Genomic DNA, 13,072 nt, shown 5'->3' with positions numbered 1-13,072 from the left:
CCTCTGGAATGATTCTTCTGGCCAGGCATTACACTCTGGGGTTGTCAAACTCTTGGTGTGCTTCTAGCCCTTGTGGCAAACCTCCCCATGACATCTTCACAAATTCTTTTCCCCCATTTCTCTAGGTATCCCTAATGATATTCTCCCCCATACCACCAATGGTAGCAACTGGAGGGGCAGCCGTCTCTATTGGGATGCCTTGCTTATGGAATACTTTCCCCCAAGGAGGCTTGCCTGGCACTAACTTTGATGTATTGGATGCCAGACAAAGATAGGTTTTGAACTGGTTTAGTTTAGTTTAATTGTTGCTTTTCATCCAGCTGCTTACGCCTCCTCGTTATATATCAGCCTACCCCTAACCTGCTGCTGCCCTCCGAGTGCTGCTGCGCTCCAAATACCCTCAGCTAGCGTGGTCAGAGAGTGAATGGTCTGAGAGGGATTTTGGACCTGATTGATACCTAGGTCGTGGCTCACAAGGAGCTTTTTGCAAGCTGCTCTGAGCCGTCCAAAAAAATAGCATCCCATACATAGATTGCAATAAAATAAAGTATGGTGATCTTTGGGAATGATGACAGCTGGAGGGCCAAGTTAGATACCTCGTGTGTATTACAAGTGACAGGAATAGTGCATCAAGCACTTGACATAAATGTGCATCCATCACAGAACTGGAGTATTAAAACAGTGTGCTTGTAAAATACACTGCAACAAAAGCTATTTATTTGTATACCTTAATCCCACTGGATAGATCAGATGGTGCTCTTTATTGTCACTTGTGGGAATGCCTGAGGGTGGGGCGAGTCATGAGCTTGGAACAAAATGAACGAATGAGCACCCCTTCCAAAGCTTTATAAACTGGAGCCCTTTGGGAACGCTTGAAAGCAGCAGCGAGGGGAATGTTAATATCAATTACAGCTGCATGAAAGCACCAAGGGGCTGGAGAGGGGGAAAGACTCAGGGCTCTGAGTCAGGAAATGGATGAAATTTAAGAACTGGGAGTAATAAAATTGTCTGGAAATGCTTGGATCAAGTGGTAGATTGAAGGGAGCAAGAAATTAATAAGTCAGAACATTTAATGGCTCATTAGATGCCACTAATGGGCATAAATTAAAGGAAAGGAGAGTGAGTTAAAGGGGTTGGTGTATTAGCTGGGGAGAAAACAGTGCAGCTGGTTACTTTCATTAGAAGGTTCCTGGCTGTATCGCATTTTAGGGTTACTTTAAAAATCAGTGTTGTACAACCATTGAGTTAAGATTGGGGGGTGTTCATTGATGATGTTGACTAGGAGTAATGGATTGATTGAAAACATATAGAAGCATTTGAAACAAAATAAACTGAGAAGTCTGAGGGAGCGCAAGAATGCATTTGGACAAAAAAAATTATTCCTATGCTAACTTTTGATTCTACAGACAGTGTTTGCTTATGAGGATGCAAAAGTCCAGCCAAGCATCACACTTATTGCTTGATGTTGGAAAGGTACTTTCAGAACATATTTAGGTATTTGGCTCAGGAGTGCAGTCTGGGGTTGTGCCAAGTTTATCCCTCTTGCAACATGGTGGCAAGGTCTTTGCACAACACACTCTCTGATTCCTCTTGCTTCTCGCCCATTCATATTCCTTTATCTTCTGCAGCATTTGAAATAAACTGTTCTGTGTTTGGAAATACATCAAATTGAGAAATAAACCAGCATGAAAGGGCAAAGCATGCCTGTGGAACCTTTGGTTCTCCAGATGTTGCTGGTGTTCATTTTGCTGGTTTCCATCCCCCCCCCAAAAAAAATCCAGCTTTTTCTTCCCCTGGAGAGGGGAGGGGGGAAACCTGCTTTCCCCCATGGTTTCAGAATTTCCAGAAATTTTACATCTCTTCCAGGAACCACTGCTGATGGAATCCACCATGCATTACCGTAGATTAATTCAGGGGAATTTGTGTAAGCCTGGCCACAACAAAAAATAATGTGCATTCTTTGTATGAATTCATCCTTCTAGTACTATTACCAAATCACTCAGAAAGGTTATAGCAGGTATGTTGTTCCATGTGCTCTTCAGTGCTGTTTTTGGTCTAGTAGTTCATCCATTGGTAATTTATGGGGACTCCAAACATACAGGCACATGCCGGTGTCAGCACTTGTAATATACAACACTAAGTAGTTGTCTCATCAGCACAATGATTTTCACCTGAGCAACTGGACTCCCCCTTCTCTCTTCTCTCTGTGCACCGCTTAAATCTGTTCTGAGGGGTTCCCCCAAAGCTCTGGATGCTGTTGGGAAATCATGGAACAAAGCCTCATAATCTGAATTTCTGCGCATCCAAGCCAAGAAGGCTTTATTAACAGGATAAGTTACGAAACTATTGCCACATACTTTAGGAGAATGGCTGATCCCCCCCCCCCAGTACCTGAGATTGTGGAGTCATGTTATGTTGTTCTTTGAAACTTCCTCCTCATACTTCCGATGCTTGTTTGCTGCTATGGTATCTTTTGTGATACTTTCATCATTTAATCCTATTGGTATCCCCACGTTGAAAACATCAAAGTACCAAGCCTATTTGGGTAAATTCATGAACAATACAAAGCTTGCTTTCATCATAACTTGTGACCCACAATAGAAGACGCTCTACTTTTGAGTTATAATCTTCGAAGCTCTCATAGTAGATGATACATTTGGCGTGCTTTGCTGTATCTTGCAAAGATGTTGCTTGAAGCTTCACATAGATGAGGCAGAGCACGGAGTGTATTTCAAAGATTTTCCTTGTTCGTTATCATAAACTGATTTTATCTTTATGGAAGAATATGCTTTCCCCCCCCTTAATGGTTCACAGCAATGTTTGCTGGAAATAGAGCAGTGATAATGAATAAGTGAGAACTAGTTTGGTGTAGTGGTTAGAATGTTGGACTGGGACTTAAGAGACCAGGGTTCAAATCCCTGCTCAGCCATGAAGCTCACTGGGTGAATCCAATTTATCCTCCCCACAGCATTGTGTGATAGGTTACCCTGAGAGGCAGTGACTATCCCAAAGTCTTCCAGTGAACTTTGGTGGCCAAGTAAAGATTTGAATCAGGAGTCCAGGGTTAGGACTGGGAACAGCTGATTTTTATTTTTTTCTAAGATCTACCCTCCCTGTTTTTTAAGACACACACACACAAAATCAAAATGCCCCACCAGAGAATAGTTTAAAAGTTTCCACAACTGCAAAAAAGTATATGGTTTGTGTTGTTTTTAATTTCTCCACAGTGGTGGGGGGGGAGAAAGATTTTGAATCGGCTGTTCTTATCTGTACAGTGGTACCTCTGGTTACTAACTTAATTCGTTCCGGAGGTCCGTTCTTAACCTGAAACCATTCTTAACCTGAGGAACCACTTTAGGTAATGGGGCCTCCCGCTGCCGCCACAATTTCTGTTCTCATCCTGAGGTAAAGTTCTTAACCCGAGGTACTATTTCCGAGTTAGCAGAGTCTGTAACACGAAGTGTTTGTAACCTGAGGTGTTTGTAACCCGAGGTACCACTCTATATAATATTAGGAAAAGTCTGCAAGAAAGGGGGCACAGCAATGCAGGCTGAGTGTACGCAGCTCTACATTTTTTAAAAACTTAATTTCCCTTTCATGTGAGGGTACCATATGAAATCATTGAGTTGCACAAACTCTAGCTGCCTTCACTAGATGTTTGTGTTCAGGGACAGTGAATTAATTGTGGGCTATCCCCTTAACATAACCCAACCTTCAGCCTCACCTTAACCTAGGAACTTCCCCACAGACCAGGGAACTGCACATGTCCTTGCTTAATGAACCACTTACGTTCCTGATGCCTGTATATTGAGGAGTATGAATCTGGTAAATAAGGTTCAGAAGGCAAAACGCTGGGCTTGTTGTGGAATGGGTGGACAGAGGACCATAGCTATAGAGCAAAATAGACTTCCCTGTTGTCAAGAAAATTTAATAGGTGGCCCATGTTGCTCTGCCTAGGCTGCTTTTCCTAAGATTCCACAGGAATTCCACAACTGCTTTCCCTTTCCTCAGGCCTGAAGACCATCGTGGGAGCCCTGATCCAGTCTGTGAAGAAGCTGTCAGATGTGATGATTTTGACAGTGTTCTGCCTCAGCGTATTTGCTTTAATTGGGCTACAGCTGTTCATGGGGAATCTAAGGAACAAGTGTGTCGTCTGGCCCATTGATCTCAATGAGACCTACCTGGAAAATGGCACCAAGGGCTTTGACTGGGAAGAATACACCAACAATGTTTGTAAGTGTGTGTGTGTGTGTTTTGGTTTTTTCCTGGCACAATTCTCTCTAAATAATTATGGCTGTGAGATTCGCTGGGTTAATAATCATGACTTAAAACATTACTAAATCCAGAAATGATTCTTCTCTGGAGGAAAGGTGTTTTTTTTTACCAGTATTTCTCTTATGCACTGTATGTTTCCCTCTTTTCCTTTCATAGAAAAGCCCCTGTGCTTTTGCCACAGTCCTTAAAAACTGGTTCTGTGTAGAGTCCTTTTTTATAATCTGTTCAAAATCCTGCCCAGCGGACTGCTCCCCAATATTTATTATGAATTGGGCCTCATATTTATAATCTTCTGTTCAGTTTAGCAAAGTGTGATTGTTTGTTTGTTTAAAAAAATTAAAGTCTCAATAATGACTTTACAAAGTATTGGTCTGGGGGGGGGGGGGGATACTTAGGAATTCCATTAACCTGTAAATGAATAAATATGCCTCATGTAGCAATTGACATAAGAGGTTGTCATCGGGCTAGCATACAGAGTGTCAGAATTATACTCTGCATAGTGGGAGGATAATTCAATCATATGACAATTGCCCTCCCTACCCAAACACCTGCTCTGTGAAATGGTAAAGTCCCAAATGACCTTGCACTCATTGTACTGTGGTTGTGAAATGCTAATATCCCAGCTTGTGGATCACATTAAGTGACTGTGCTCTTATTTCTCCTCCTTCTTCTTGTCCTTCTCCTTCTCCCTCCCCTGTACCTTCTGTAGCCAATTTTTACACATTACCTGGGTTTCTTGATCCTTTGTTGTGCGGTAACAGCACTGACGCAGGGTAAGTTCTCAATTCAGATTATCTCTGTCTCTCTCAATTTGACAAACTACTTTTGAAAGAGAAAAAAGTCAATAGGCATGGATTACACTCCAAAAGTACTTAAACAAATTCATTTGAAAAGCAATTGGATTACCTGGTACCTTGTACAACCTTAAGTCTTCCTGAATATTTAACTTTTTTTAAATGGAGACGCCTACTGTATCTTACTTAAAGCATACATTAAGCAGAAATGCAGATGTGCACAGAGCCTATACATGATACAGGACTGGGACCCTACCTTCTTTTTTCACCCAAAGTCCAGTTAAGACCCACACATTGGACTTCAGTGTTTGGAACAGGGAACGACACGTGTTAGGCCCGATCCAAATTGTTTTAACCGCCCCAACTCAGGCAAAATGGTATAATTATTCCTACATATATTGATTTTAAAATGTGAGGATGTATTACAAGCTTGACGGAGGGGGTGTCTACAGTCCTAATTTCCCACCATGTGAGCATATCTGCATTGATAGATCAATGCTGATACCAGGAGTGGCTCAACCTGTAGGGCAGAGCTGCAGCAATAACCAACAGAAAGGAAGATGCACCGGCAGAGCCAGTCCTGACTGATGTATACATTCCTGTGCATCTTAAGCTGCAATATTCCACATATGAACCACACTGGTTGAATGCCTTGCTGTATGGTTGTTTGCTGGAGAATATACAGGTTAACACTTGCAGAACAATTATGCAGTATTTATGCAGAGGCACGTGCAATAATAACTGCTTCTATTGTGAACTCTTGATTTTTGCTGTGGAAGCTGCCAGTTCAATTCAAGTTCATGTTTTGTTTTAGCATTCCAGAAATTCACATTTGTGTGCTACATTAGTGTACTTGCCTATTAATTGCACAGACGGGACTGTATATGGGTGAATGAATCACTCTTGTAATAAAATTATCCCATGGATGTAAAGAAAATCCATGAAGTCATACAGAAAGTCTACTCTTCCATCACACATTTGTTTTACTTAATACAGTAGTACCTCTACTTACAAATAACTCTACTTACGAATTTTTCTACTTACAAATGGAGCTCCGTCTGCCATCTTGGATGCAGTTTAGATAGGATTTTTTCTACTTACAAATTTTTAGATAGGGTTGCTTTGACTTACGAATTTTTTCTCCCAATGCATTCCTATGGGATTCGACCTACAAATTTTTTCAACTTAGAAATGTGTGTTCGGAACGCATTAAATTCGTACGTAGAGGTACCACTGTATGGGATTTCTGAAATGCCCTTCACTGTAAGGTTTCCAGTGCAAGTTCCAACTACAATATACATTTAACGTCAGGTAAAAGAGTTTAAAATTAGCGCTAATACGCCCAGGAACCTCACCAAAATGCTGGAGAGGGTCACCTCCACAGGCACATACCTCCACATGTGGTGGGAATGCCCCCAAATCCAACTATTCTGGACAACAGCCATACGAGAAATATGTAAAATAACTCAGCAAGTATTAGAAATCACCCCAGAATTGGCCCTACTAAACATCTTCCAAGACAATAATGTCCACTCACATCACAAAGAACTCATAACCCACCTACTCTCAGCAGCCAGAAACATCACAACCAGACACTGGAGAGACCTGTCAGGAGTAAGCAGGGACCAATGTTACCAAATAGTATGGGAAACAGCCTTACTAGAAAAATTAACCAATAAACTGAAACTGACACTGGGACAAATACCTTCACCCCGGTATGGCTCCCCTTTATCACACAGCCGAACAAGATGACAAGAATCCACCAACAGTATATGAATCATTACAGCTAACCTGACTCAAAAACACCCGTCCACCCCACTCACACTTGAAAACAAAGTTCACCACAGCCAATCACAAACAAGCAAACACACCCTAGGCCAACCCCAACTTCTCTCGCCACTAAAGGGACACAAGCGAATAGCGACGCTGACACAAAACCCCACACATGTAACCCTAATGTCTCAACAAATGAAACTGGCCTGCAGAAAATGTAACTTGAAAATAGAGACACTGCACATACTTTTCTAAACCAAGAAATCTTTAATAACACACACACACACACACATCCCCCCAAAAAAGATGGAAGGTAAAAGAGTTTAAATGAGAAACTTTTACAATTCAAGTAAGGAACCAACACAATACAGTAGTAACATCAGGCTTGCTGAAAGCAGACTGTTGAATTGGGGGCAGCGAAAGCATTCACGGTGAGTCTTCCTCTTTCTGGTCTAATAGCTCCTACCATGCCAACTAGCTTAAATTTCTTCCATCTTGTCTGCAGCCAATGCCCCGAGGGCTTTACATGCATGAAAGCAGGGAGGAATCCAAACTATGGCTACACCAGCTTTGATACCTTCAGTTGGGCTTTCCTGGCCTTATTTCGCCTCATGACTCAGGATTTCTGGGAAAACTTGTATCAGTTAGTAAGTATGACATCTCCTATCCTTTACCTATGTGTGATGAGTCTCCTTCAGCCTGCACCAGGGGCCACCTAGCGGTCTGCAAAAATAACGAAAGGCGCAGTTGTATGTAATTATGCTTGTGAAAAATGACAAACATTTTCTGGCATCAAATGAATTCGCATCAAAACAGCAGCTGTGATTCAGCTGAGTACAAACCATTCATTGCACTGGCTCAGCTTGAATGTAACACTGAGCCAAACTATGGCTCAACACAAGTATGCAGGCCTCCCAGAGAGGAGACTGCTGCAGCTCTGCTTCTCCAGTCCCGCTGCTGGGAGCTAAACCATGGCTTGCATGTCATCCGAATCTGGGTTTGTGGTTTGTCACCTTCGTACAAACCACAAGCTGTAAGCCAAGAACAAATCTTGGTTACAGCTTGTGGGGTGTCTGGAGCCAGGCAAACCACGAGCCTAGGTTCAGATGACACACTGAGCCAAACATGGCAGTAGCAGAACAGAAGGAGCAGCAAAGCAACCGTGTTCTCTTCTTCAGGAGACTGCAAGTTTGTGTGTGCCATGACTAAACAAAGAATACCAACACACATAGGGAATGCAGAATCATCTACACCAGCCCAACCCAATTGTCAGGATGCTGTCAGCAGTTCCCAGCTAGTTGCCCAGGAAAGTATAAAGACAAGGAAATTTTCTTACCATCCTTTTTTATTTCAATCTTTACTGAGATTGGCTATAGATCCCAGCCTCTTGGATAATGGCATCGTCCCAAGTGAATCTCCACCCCCCCCCCATCTCTCCCACTTCCTCATTCGTTACTTCTAGGGGTGCTGCAACAGGCCCTCTGTATTTCAGCTCTTTGCTGAAAGGCTCACTGGGTTCTGGGAGATGGAGGGTCTGGGATGCTTTTTAATGACAACGTGTCAGCCAGGTGTTGTTCTGGTTCTGCCTCCTCCTCTCCCATTATTTCCCAACTTTCCCCTTCATCTGCCTCTGAGCTGCAACCTCCCTCAACCCCCCTGTTGTAAATCTATTCTGTCTTCCTCTTCCTCCTCCCTAGAAGGGTCAGGTTGGGGAGGCAGTCTCCAGCATTCCTCCTCTGCCCAGTCCCTGACACCAATATGCTATAGCAGGGGCATCCAACCAGTAGATCCCCAGCTGATCCTGGTAGATCACGGGATACTTATTGTGTACAAAAAGTTATGGGGGGAAAGCTAAAAAACTCTGTGCAATCCTCCTCAAAAATGCTCAACAACTCTGGGCAATCCACCCACCCCATGCATGTTCCTTCTCCCTCCAGTGACAATGGGTAGAGCACTGCCAGTTTTTTTATGCTGGGAGTATCACAGTCTCTTGGGAGTTGGATATGCCTGCGCTATAGCTTTGTATATTCCCTTTGTCCCATGCTGATGGATAGAAAACATATGCATGGTCCCCACCCCCACCCAGCCCACAAAAGGGCAAATAAGTGGAAGGGGAGGGACTGTAGGTATAGCAGCAGGGTTTTCAGGGAAGGGATGCAGTGTTGAAATAGCCGATCTTAGAATTTTTTGCACCCAAAGCTAAAATGGTTAAAATAATACCTTCCTGTTGTTGGAACATGTGGGTTATTGTTGTTGTTGTTTTTTAAAAAAATGACACACAGATGGAGAAAGGAGGCAGGAAACTGATATTCCCTCTGTACACAGGGGCTGCTTTGCATTGCTTTGTTGTAAGTTTGGAATCATAAACCAGCCACCCCATATTTTGCAGGGCTTTTGGGGGGGTAATTTTTACATTTTCAGAGAGTGGCGGGGCAGGGGGGAAGGCTTACCATTTTGAGAAGATGCAGCAGAGGTTTCCAGTGATTTCCCTTTAACTGGCCAAAGGGAACAGCCATCTTTCCTCCCCTTCCCTCAGGCCCGTGGGAATAATGCTACGTCGTAAGGTAAAGAGTCAGCATAGTTTAGTGGTTAGAGCGTTGGACTAGGAGTTGGAACACCAGGGTCGGCGGTTCGAATCCCCGTGACAGAGTGAGCTCCCGTTGCTCTGTCCCAGCTTCTGCTAACCTAGCAGTTTGAAATCACACCAATGCAAGTAGATAAATAGCTACCACTATGGCAGGAAGGTAAACTGCATTTCGGTGTGCTCTGGTTTCGACGTGCTTTCGAACTGCTAGGTGCGCAGGAGCAGGGACCGAACAACGGGAGCTCACCCCGTCACGGGGATTCGAACCGCTGACCTTCTGATCGGCAAGCCCTAGGCTCTGTGGTTTAACCCACAGCGCCACCCATGTACTTTAATTCAAATCACCCTTTGCTTGGTAAAAGGTTCTCTCAACACCCCCTGGGTATCCGCTTGCCTTATGGAGTTCCCAGAAATGGGTTCCCAGCACCTCAGGTGGTCTTCTAATAACTAACATGCCACAAACAAATCTTAGGTTCAGCGACCAAAATAGGAAACCTCACAATGACCTCTTTTTCTTCACAGACTTTGCGAGCAGCGGGAAAAACCTACATGATCTTTTTCGTCCTGGTTATTTTCGTTGGGTCGTTCTACCTGGTAAACTTGATTTTGGCTGTGGTGGCCATGGCCTATGAAGAACAAAACCAGGCGACACTGGAAGAGGCAGAGCAGAAGGAGGCAGAATTCAAGGCCATGTTGGAACAGCTGAAAAAGCAACAGGAGGAAGCTCAGGTTATTCCCTAACGTGCCCCACCATACACACACACACACACTATATATAAAAATAAAAATGCACTAGCATTACTTGTGCGTTCTCATTTTATAGAGAGCACAGGCTAATTTAATCCTAATAATAAACACAACATCCAATCTGTGTTCCATTACCTTGGAAATTGGAGAGTTTGCTGTTCTCTCCATAGCTAGAGTCTAATTAATTACAGTGTTTAGAGGCTGGAAGGAATTCATGCAAGGTGCTACAATTTGGTTATCTTGGCTCTTCCTACTACTCCCCCACCCCCACTGCAGGCTGCAGCCATGGCCACTTCAGCAGGGACAGTCTCAGAAGATGCTGTGGAAGAGGATGGCGGAGGAAGGATGTCCCAGAGCTCTTCCGAGATCTCCAAGTTCAGCTCTAAGAGCGCCAAGGAGAGGCGGAACAGGAGGAAGAAGCGGAAGCAAAAGGAGCTGTCGGAAGGAGAAGAGAAGGGAGATGTTGAGAAGGTGTTTAAGTCAGAGTCGGAAGATGGCATGAGGAGGAAGGTCTTCCGCTTGCCAGACAACAGGTTGGGGCGGAAACTTTCCATCATGAACCAGGTAAAGTGTGCAGGCCCTGCAAGTGAAAACTTTGTGTTGGGTGGAATGTGTCAGAGGAATGGCTGGACTGGAGTCTTTTCCCACCTTCCCTGATAGCACTATTTTCCTTCTTTTAGTTTTTCCTCATGCTATATTGTGGCCATATATATACATTAGCATTTGGCACAATATCTCCTAGCTGTCTCTGCGCCATAAAGATGCCCACCAGCCTTCATGCCTACCCCTCACTAAGGGGGTGCAGTTGGAATGATGTAATTCAAAATGCCAGGAAGACAGGTTTTTTGATAAAGTGGAATGGAAGCAATGCCATATTCCACATCATTTGTACTGCCTCTGCTTAAACTGAGCACCAGTCCCTCCAAAATACAGAAATCACTGGGTTATATCCAGCTTTAGTCATACTCAGAGTAGACCCACTGAAATGGGTCATGGACATGGCTAATTTTGTTTGCATCTGTCTGTCTTGGGAGACAATGGAGGAGTGCACCTTTAAGCATAAGGTCAAACATTGCTCTGCTAATTCTAATGGGTTTACTCTGAGCAAAACTCAGTTGGCTATTGCCCATTACCTTCCATTGAAAAGACTTTGATTGCAAACTATCAAATTCATTCCAGATCAATTTTGGTACAATCAGTTGCCTGACTGACCACGTCATTGCATCTCTTTGTGGACATTCTCTTTGTTTTCATGCTGTTGCTAAAAAGCAAATTGTGTTCTGGAGAGGTGTTCAGTTACTTTGTCTTGAGAAAGTAGTCAGTGCTCTAGAGAGTCCCTATTGCTCTATAAACAATCCATGAAGACCCCAAAGGGGACATGTTCAGAGCAGTTAGCTCCTATGGTGAGACTGAAAACTTGTTGAAAAGAGTTGGTTTAATGGAGGAGAGACACGCATAGGTCAAATCAAAACCATAGACATTTTCCACCAAAGAGTTTTATCTATCTAAATATGTACAGATACATATATGGCAGTTTGGGTTTCTCTTGGCGATCCAAGGGGTAAATGAGAACCACGAAGCAGTAGAGGATGACATGTGCTATTAAATTCATATATTAATTTAAACTAATCAGCTGATTCCTTGGCTACCAGCCTCTAGCGTTTTCATGATGGAGAATTTGCCACCCCCCTTTTTTCCCCTTCGTCCAATTGTGCGGTAAATTCTATGTTTTCGCCTGTTGCTGGTGCTTTATAGCTTCCTGTCCACGTTTCTCTTCCATCTTCCTGCTTGCTCTCTCCTTCCAGTCGCTGCTCAGCATCCCAGGATCCCCCTACCTCTCCCGGCACAACAGCAAAAGCAGCATCTTCAGCTTCAAGAGAGGTTTCCGTGACCCGGGTTCAGAAAATGAATTTGCTGATGACGAGCACAGCACAGTGGAGGAGAGCGAGGGCCGGAGGGATTCCCTCTTCATACCCATCCGGGGCCACGAGAGGAAAAGCAGCTACAGCGGTTACAGCGGCTACAGCCAGGGGAGCAGATCGTCCCGCATCTTTCCCAGCATCCGCCGGAACATGAAGCGGAACAGCACCGTGGACTGCAATGGCGTGGTCTCCCTGATTGGTGGCCCAACCTCCAACATACCCAGCGGACGGCTTCTGCCTGAGGTGAAAATAGATAAGGCAGCTACTGATGACAGCGTAAGGAAGTCAATGAGTAGATAGTCTAGGCATGGAGGCCCACCCTTCTCTCTGCTTTCCTGTATGCCGCCAAAATGGATCCTTGACGGAATGAAACTTGGTTTGTCTAGCCAACAGATGTTATAGTCTGAACCCTTATCCCAGGCTCCTCTGCTTCTTAATCTTCACTTTCTTCACTTTCCCTTCTTTCCCAGATTAACCTACTCACATATTTCCTTCTCTTTTCTCTTCTGGCTTCTAAGAAAAAATGGCTTGGAAAAAATTATGTATCTTCTTGAGGAATGAGAAGTGATCAAGTACCCTGTTTGTTAAATCAAATCCCTCAGAAGTTTCAAAATGTGCAGGAACATCTGGGCGTGAATGGGCTAGATCAGAAATTTTTTAATCCCACTCATACAATTAGGATTACTTTTGTATAAATCTTGCTCGGTGTATTAATATCCTATCAGTTTACTTCCTTTTTATTTTGGACATCTCAGTCCGTATTTTAGAAACGAGATGATGAAGGCAAGTTCTAGTGTAAAAAGAAGTTACAAAAAAAAACACAACCCAAATCATTTAGGAATTCCTAGGGCAGTGAGAAACAAGACTTTCTCCACGCAGTCAGAGACCTGTGACTGAGCTGCACCATTTCAGAGACTTCAGATCACTGAATACTCCTTAACTACCAAAAAACAAACCATAGATGTCAAAGAGACTGT

General features: G+C 43.7%; 1 protein-coding gene across 2 annotated transcripts in view; it reads left to right on the top strand.

Moving 5' to 3' along the window:
• Nucleotides 1-13,072, top strand: part of SCN8A (sodium voltage-gated channel alpha subunit 8) — a 65,847-nt gene that overhangs the window by 16,252 nt on the left and 36,523 nt on the right. The window contains exons 6-11 of one of the 2 annotated variants that reach the window (XM_088661346.1): nt 4,012-4,233; nt 4,985-5,048; nt 7,348-7,489; nt 9,949-10,155; nt 10,450-10,737; nt 11,979-12,371. In XM_088661346.1, the coding sequence (XP_088517472.1) occupies nt 4,012-4,233; nt 4,985-5,048; nt 7,348-7,489; nt 9,949-10,155; nt 10,450-10,737; nt 11,979-12,371 (1,316 nt within the window). The remainder of the gene's footprint in view (nt 1-4,011; nt 4,234-4,984; nt 5,049-7,347; nt 7,490-9,948; nt 10,156-10,449; nt 10,738-11,978; nt 12,372-13,072) is intronic. The other variant, XM_060272013.2, reaches the window with a different exon arrangement.

Source organism: Zootoca vivipara, chromosome 2 (assembly GCF_965207765.1).
Source record: "Zootoca vivipara chromosome 2, rZooViv2.hap1.1, whole genome shotgun sequence".
Lineage (NCBI taxonomy): Eukaryota > Metazoa > Chordata > Lepidosauria > Squamata > Lacertidae > Zootoca > Zootoca vivipara.
The sequence above is the reverse complement of the archived record's forward strand: the minus strand, read 5'-3'. Positions and strand labels throughout refer to the sequence as shown.